Below are 8,494 nucleotides of genomic sequence, written 5' to 3'. Positions count from 1 at the left end.
GGAAGGGACGTCCCTCCCCTTTCTTGAAATCTCTGAGACGTTCCCTGATTTGCATCTATTTGCCATTCAGGAAGCACCATGGTTTGCCGATATTGCAAACTATAAAGCTGCAAGGTTCATACCCAAGGAGTACAATAGAATACAAAAGAAGAAATTAGTTACTGATGCAAAGTACTACTTGTGGGATGAACCCTATCTCTTTAAGAGATGTGCAGACGGAATTATCCGTAGGTGTGTCCCCAGAGAGGAAGCACAGAGAATCCTATGGCATTGCCACGGATCTCAATATGGAGGCCATTTCGGAGGTGAGCGAACAGCCACCAAGGTCCTCTAATGTGGCTTCTATTGGCCCAAACTCTATAAAGATTCCCGAGAGTTTGCTACTTATATGCTCGAGGGAGAAGCTGAGTACTGGTGGTAGGGGATACAGTGATTGCTACAACAGAATAAAAATGACATTTCTTAGGATATCTTTAGGGACAAATTTTATAAAAAGTATTTTCTGGGAGCAGCACGAGATGCTAAGGAGATGGAGTTTATGCAGTTGAAACAAGGGGATATGACTATTGCTGAGTATGCCCGTAAGTTCGATGACTTGTGCTGTTTCTCCAAGATTTGTCAAGGGAACCCAGAAGACTTTGAGGAATGGAAGTATTTAAAGTTTGAAGGAGAACTCCGAGAAGAACTGATGAATTCTGTTGTTTCGCTAGAGATATGAAATTTTGCTGAACTAGTGAATAAAAGTAAACTAGTGGAAGAATGTTCAAAGAAGGTGGCGATAGCTCGAGCAAGTCGTATGGAGGATTCACAAAGAGACTTTGTTCAAAATTTAGCCCCTCAAGGTCGCAACTTTAAAGCCATTGGTCAATTCCAGTGTTGGAATGGAAACCACCGAGATGTCAGCCTTTTAACTCGCAATAATGGTAGTGACAATAACCGTGACATTGAACAAGGACATGAGAGTCAACCTCACCAAGCTCAAAGTGGTGTAGTATGCCCAACTTGTGGAAAGCATCATGGTAGTAGGATTTGCCGGTTCAGAACAGGTTTATGTTACTACTGTAATAAGGAAGGACATCGGGCAAGAAACTGTCGAAAAGGAATGGTAGATGAGTCTGCTGGCAATACTATAAAGTTTGGATTTATCACTCGAGGTAAAGTAAGGCAAGGCAATGGTAAACGAGCCCGTCAGGCTTACATAAACCCTGCATGTAAGCAATGCGGAAAAGAGCATAGTAACAGGTCTTGCCAGTTTGGATCACCTAACTGCTATGCTTGTAGAGAACTTGGATACGTTGCGAAGGATTGTCCGAAGGGATTTACTCGAAATCCAGTCAGAACCCAACAACAAGGACGAGTGTTTGTTACCACTATTGACGATGTTGTGCAATCGGATGCCCTCATTCAAGTTCAGTTCATGTCAAGAATCGATTTCTAACTGTACTGTATGATTCGGGTGCATCGCATTCTTTATTTCTCTAATTATTGCTCACGAGTTAGGATTATATTTCTTTAAATTGAATTTTTACTTGATTGTCCATACACCTGCATCCCAAAATGCTTTGACCAGTTTAGTGTGCCTGCAAGTACCATTCGCTATTAGGAACAGGACTTTTATACACTATCTAATCTGTTTGCCTCTATATGGTTTAGAAGTTATTTTAGGATTAGATTGGTTATCTAAGTATCATGCTTTCCTTGATTATTTTAAAAGAACTGCTGTTATTCCATCTGATAGTCTATGTACTAAACCATTTCTGTCACACACCTTATATCTGAATTCTGTAAGAGTTACCTTATAGCTCGAATGATAGTAAATTAAGCTTAGAACGAATCTGAATGATGAAGGAATTTCCTGATGTTTTCTTGGACGACATACCTGAGTTTCCTCCTCAGCGAGAGATAGAATTCAGCATTGATCTAGTACCTGGAGCCGGACCAATTTCTATAGCACTGTACTGGATGTCACCGTTGCTTGCAGAGCTGAAGAAGCTGTGAGATAGGATCGTAGTGGCCTATGGAGGTACAAGAACAGAATTTGTGTGCCTAACTCTGGAGAATTGCGACAAAAGATTCTTGCTGAAGCTCACCAAAGTAGATTTTCTATGCATCCTGGAGTGACAAAGATGTATCGAGATTTGAAACAAATGTTCTGGTGGTCGGGCTTAAAGAAAGAAGTAGCTGATTATGTCTCAAAATGTTTAACCTGCCAGAAGATGAAGGTGGAACATCAGAAGCTGTCAAGAACCTTGCAACCCTTAGAAATACCACAATGGAAATGGGAGCAGATTACTATGAATTTTGTCACGGGATTACCAAGGACCTCAACAGGACACGATACCATCTGGGTAATTGTGGACAGGTTGACAAAGTCAGCACACTTCCTTCCGATTCGAGTTGACTATACTTTAGAAAGGCTGGAATGAATATATATATTCAAGAAATCGTACGACTACATGGGATACCTTCGTAAATTGTCTCAGATCGAGTTTCGAGGTTTACTACTAGATTTTGGGGAGCTTTTCAAAAAGCATTGGAAAAGAATTGCACACGAGTATAGCATACCATCCTCAGATAGATGGACAATCAGAGCAGACAATCCAGACGTTAGAAGACATGTTACGATTATGTATGATAGACAACCAAAGCAGCAAGGAAAAGTATTTGCTGTTGGTCGAATTTGTCTACAACAACAGTTGCCAATAAAGTATCGGGATGGCACCATACGAAGCTCTCTACGAAAGAAGATGTCAGACACCATTGTGTTGGAATGACGACGGGGAAGCTAGTGTCTTAGGTCCAAACTTAGTGTAAGAAACTACTGAGAAGATAAAGGAGATTCGTCGGAAGATCCAGACAGCACAAGGCCGTCAAAAGAGCTATGCCGATAATAGACGTAGACCCTTAGAGTTTAGTGACGGAAACCGTGTCTTTCTAGAAGTAACCTCGATTATTGGAATAGGTAGAGCCATTAAGACTAAAAAGCTTAACCCACGATACATAGAACCTTTCCAAATATTTAAAAGAGTTGGTCTAGTAGCTTATCAAATAGTCCTTCCTCCTTATTTATCAAACCTTCATGATGTTTTTCATGTCTCGCAACTTAAGAAATATATTCCCGACAAGAGTCACGTTTTACAACTAGAGACAGTACAGTTATAAAATGATTTGACATATCAAGCATCACCGGTTCAGATAGTAGAAAGAAGTGATAAGCAGCTAAGAGGCAAAGTTGTTTGCTTAGTCAAAGTAGCATGGGAACCAAGAGGAGAGGAAGAACACACTTGGGAACTGGAAGATAAGATGAAACCTGATTACCCGCATTTATTCCTAGGTAACTGAAATTTTGAGGGCAAAATTTTCTTTAAGGAGGGTAGAATGTAACAACCCTGATTTTCGAATACATGAAATCTTTTCCGAAAGTACGGATTTCTCCGGAAGATCAGTAAAGGGAACACCTCTGCTATATCATCAAGCATCTCAATCCTAATTATCATTATGTCATCCTTAAGCTAGAACCTCCTCTGAGGCAAGCTCGATAATGCAATCGCGAAGAACCTAGTTTTTGAACCGTATCGGTTGGCAGTTTTAATTCTGATTTTCGTAAATAGTCTCTGTTTGACGAAACGGACTCGATTCATGAGAGGAGAGAGATAATAGTATAACATCATCATTATATTAGTATTAGAAAATGCTTGAATGACATTATAAGGTTACCTGGTCTGTTTTTGTTAAAAACAGAAAAATCGGTTTAACCGGGTTTACGGTTTACTGGTGCAGCTTAGCACCAGCACTCTCTGATGAATTTAGCAATGCTAAGGCCTCATTATACATGTTCTATTCTCATAATAAATATTTTACTAGTGTCATTTATGCTAGTAGCTCAGAAAATAATTTTTAGAGATATTTTTACGAGTGTTCCGGTACACCTAGTTTTAGTAGTTGTACACCAGAGATATTTTAATATTATTTTAATCCACCTCCAAGCCAACCAATCACAAATCACCTTACACCCCCAAGACCTCCAAGGCTGTCTCATTTCATCATTTTGGCCGAAAATAACAAGAGAGAAAAGAGAGAAACTTTCATGAACACTTAATCTTCAAAGCTTGATTTCTTCTGAACTAAAACTCAAATCAAAACTCCGATTTCACCAAAATGATCCTCTCTTCTTCCTCTACATAACCATCTAACATATCAAGGCTGGAAATAAGGTGAGATGGCTGTCTCCCTCCCATTTCAATTCGGTTTTCAAGGAAAACCATGCAAAACATGTGTTTTCTTGATGTTCTTGCTTAGGAATCATGCTTAACTTGACTTGAGGGCCAAGAAACGTGAATTTCCAAGAAGTCTAAGGTGAGATAGTGGCTGGAAATTTATTTTGAATTATGGTAAAAATCGGTTGCTGAAAAGACTGAAAAACGGGTAAAAACAAAGAAAGAATTTGAAGAATTTACGAAGAACATGAAGAACACTTTGAGTGTGGTGAAGAACAATGAAGAACACCTTTTTGATCCATAAAAGGGCAAGGAAGTAAATATTTTGGGGTTTGGAGGGTTATTTTGTAATTTCCAAAAGTTAGGGTGGTAAAAGTAGAAATATTAAAAGTGATACAGAGAAAAGAGAAACCAGAACAGAGTAAAGAGATATAAAGGGAAGAGTAATATAATAAAGAGATATTTATATATATTAGTTGCTTCATGCAACCCAGAGCTTCTGTAGGAAAACTAAGTTACCTACAGCTATTTTCCGCTTCCCCAGAGCAGAGCAGAGTATATATATATATTTTCCTGCAGTAAGCAAAGGCTGTCTCAAATGAGCGGCTATTATTATATGCGCATTTATTTAGGAACGGAAAATCGTATCCGGGAAATCTGGATTACTCGTGACCGGATAAATGTCGGGATTGCGGGCAGCCAACCGACACATGAGCTCATGGCCTGCGCTAGAGCTAGACATGCATCATTCTTGTCTGCGCATCATTCTCTGTTGCATTCCTTTCTGTGTGTGATCTACTTCTTTATGTTTGTCTGCTTGTATGCTATTTCTGTGTTTTATTTCCTTATATTCTTTTGTTTGTATTCTGCTTTCTGTTGTCTCTACTTTCTCTTTCTATCTTTATCTTTTGTTTACTACTTCGCTATATTATGTTATTCGTCTACTAATCGACCCCAAATAAATGAACGTAACTAATAACCCCGACCCTACTAAGAACTCCCCAGTTCTTACCCCTTCTCTCTCCCTTCCCCCTTCAGATGGAAGTAAGAGTACCTTACCATAGTTCGCTGATGACCATTCGCAAGAAGAGGATTCTGCTCTAGATAGTCTTCTTAGTCTAGGGTGAATATCGTTCTCTGATTATATGTATATACTGTGAGACCAGCCAACATCTGCACCCCGTTCATATGCGCACTTTAACCTAAATCCTGTGTACGAGATTCCTATTGTGTGGCTACTTCATGAGGTACCAGAGAGACGTCCTGTGGAAAAGTCTGATCGTGCAGAGGAGTAGCAGATGATGTTCTATCTTTTGATGACGTTCCACTTGACTTGAGTTTTGAAGACCTAGAACGTACTTTCCCTCACTTTAGTAGTTTAGAGGGACTAGGTGAGTATAGAGTCTAGGCTAGCCTAGGTGCCAGCTTAGGGACCTCTTGAACAGGTCAGGACCTGGGATATTGTATGTATATATATGTATATAGATATTATTTAGCTATATATAGGGGTGTTCTAACTAACAGTCTATATGCTAATAAAGGCTGAATCACCGAATGTTGTCAACTACTTGTGACGTATTTTTGTGTGGTTGTTTATAACTGTTTTATCTGTTATTACTTGTGAATTGATTATAAATGATTCTGTCTATTAATCCAAATATTTTCAAAAAAAAAAAAAATACACCACGCAAATTAACTACGCGTTTAACAACGAATGAGGCTCATATGATAAATAATAGATAATAATTAGGAAGACAAATTGGTAGCGCTCAATTTCCGGTATGATCTAGACATATTCAAAATTGGGTCGTTACATTTTCGACGTAAAAGGGTGCACAATGAAATATTGTGCAAGAGTGATGCTGGATTGGTGCTGGAGGCACAATCCTTATCACGCGACCGCGTCGCCGACGCGACCGCGTCATCCATTTTCGGACGCACACTCACGCGATCGCGTGACCCACGCGATCGCGCCACCCCAATTTTGGCAACTAAATTAATTTGAACAGAGAGTTGTGCTGGTGCGAGGCTGCACTCGCGCCAGAAGCACAACATGGGTCACGCGACCGCGTGACCGACGCGATCGCGTCACCATACTTGAAGCGCATCCACGCGAACGCGTGCCCTACGCGGCTGCGTCACATGCGCCGCACATCTCATCCAAAAATTGCCACATATCTTATCTTTCTCTCCTCCAAATCCTAATTTTTCTTTTCCCTCCCTATTTCTTCCTTCTCCCTTCTTCTTCCAATCTCACCTATCACTCTCTCTCTCTCTCACCTCCATTACCAAGGTTCTATTTTCTTCTTCCTTCTTCTCTTTTCTATCATTTTATATATTATTTTATATATTATTTTTCTTTTCATTATTCATATTTTCTTTCTTTTTCTTTTCCTTTTTACATGGTGTTAGAAAATTTTTAATTATGTATTTTGAGTCATTATCCCTCATTATATGCTTGTGAATTGTTGCAAATTGTTTGACAATTTTTTTATTCTAATTAAGGGATTGTTTGCATGTTCACCTTCATATTTTCTATACCTTATTCATCATGCATGCTATGTGTTTGTGAAAAAGCTCAAATGGCATTATGCACTTCTCTATGTTGTTATACTATTCAATGCTTGCTTTTCACAACTTTCCTTTACTATTGTATTAATTGAATTTAATTGTCAATACAAACGTGATGGTTTGTTACAAAGTCTTGCTTGGTCTATGCTACTCATGCCCTTTGCCGGCATGCCAATAAACACCTTGCAGTCACTTGTCTTTCTATGCACTAGCTATTTTCCATTATTGGCTTTTCACATGTACTCGAGAGCATGTGTTAATGTCATCTACATCCAAATGCGCATCCATCACCACTTTTCTGTTCTCTTCCTTGCTATATATCTATTTGAATTTAATTTACTTCCTCCTCTCTTTTCAGGATGGCCACCAAGAAAGGAAAGGAGAAAGCGACTCCTAAACCCCCAGCAAGAAGAGGCACTAAAAGAGCATTAATGGCAGAGCCCTCATTAACCGCAGTCAAGCCCTCAACAAAAAGAGTTAAGAGGATAATAAAGGTTGATGAAAAGGAGAAAGCCTTTCCAGCTAAGGACACTGCGTGATTTTCCAATCGCTACTGTGAGCAGATGTTCCCTATCCTGGCAGAAAGGAACTATAACAATGAATACCTTCTTATCCTCCCGTCCAATATTGCTACCTTTGTTGAGCCACAAATTGAACGAAGAAAATGGGGTTTCCTACGGAGACAGCCAAGGCAGGTCAATCTTTCTTGGGTAGTTGAGTTCTAGTCTAACTTCTACATGCCAACCCTGCAGTCTGTTTATGTCCGGCAGAAGCAAGTCCCTATCACAGAAGAGGCCATTCAGCAAGCCCTGAGTCTTCCCCCTATTCCTGAAGGAATGGACGCCTTCCAAGAAGCCGCACTTAAGCACCAGAGGTACCAATTTAACTGGGACTCCGTTCTCAGAGTTATCGCATTACCTAGCAGCCGTTGGATCTACGGATACCACCGTACCCGCCCTAAGAAAATCTTGGCTTCAGCACTTACCTTGGAGGCTTGCGTATGGGCACAGATCAAGTCCCATTACGTCTTTCTGAGCACTCATGAGTCCTCCTTCACTGCGAACATGGCTGTTCTACTATGGTGCATCCTTACAGACCAACCTCTGCATCTCTCAAGACATATCCAGAATGCTATGGGACACGTACAAATTGCGGGCAACTTACCTTTCCCCGCCTTGGTCTCAGATCTTGTCTCAGCAACCGGAGTCTCCTACAGAGCTGGGGACACCAAAGCCGTGCTTCCACGGGATGATCAGTATGTCCCTAACGGGAAATACCTCAGACTTCCAGCAGCCACTACAAGTCTTCTTACTGCCCCAGTTGAAGATAATCCTTCTTCAACACCACAAGCACCTACAACTGATGAATTGCTCCAGCAGATAATCAAAAGGTTGGATCGGCAAGAACACAAAGCTAAGTTGAGAGAGCGCCGTAACGAGCGCCGATTCAAACACCTCAAGGAGCCACTTTAGGGACACTTCAGGGAGTCGGATAACCCGGACTCCACTTCTTTTACCAGCACAGGGAGCCATGACGGTCCTGATTGTGGAGATACTGCTACCAGCCCCCCCTTGTTCCTGACAGACGGCACCGAGGATGGTGCAAAGCCTTAAGTGTGGGGAGGTCGGTCAGTACCTGACTTTCGGAGGTAATTTCTTTTCCCTGGCACCAATAATTAGGATATTTTAGTTAGATTTTCTTTCTTT

At 40.6% G+C, this 8,494-nt stretch overlaps 1 protein-coding gene across 1 annotated transcript; it reads left to right on the top strand.

The window, feature by feature from the left end:
* LOC107620631 lies at positions 530 to 1,438 on the top strand. The gene is made up of 3 exons (XM_016322763.1): positions 530 to 581; positions 735 to 1,164; positions 1,282 to 1,438. The coding sequence occupies exons 1-3, from the start codon at positions 530 to 532 to the stop codon at positions 1,436 to 1,438; spliced, it is 639 nt and encodes a 212-aa protein (XP_016178249.1).

Source organism: Arachis ipaensis, chromosome B10, assembly GCF_000816755.2.
Source record: "Arachis ipaensis cultivar K30076 chromosome B10, Araip1.1, whole genome shotgun sequence".
Lineage (NCBI taxonomy): Eukaryota > Viridiplantae > Streptophyta > Magnoliopsida > Fabales > Fabaceae > Arachis > Arachis ipaensis.
Note: the sequence above shows the minus strand (reverse complement) of the source record. Positions and strands in the feature narration are given on the sequence as shown.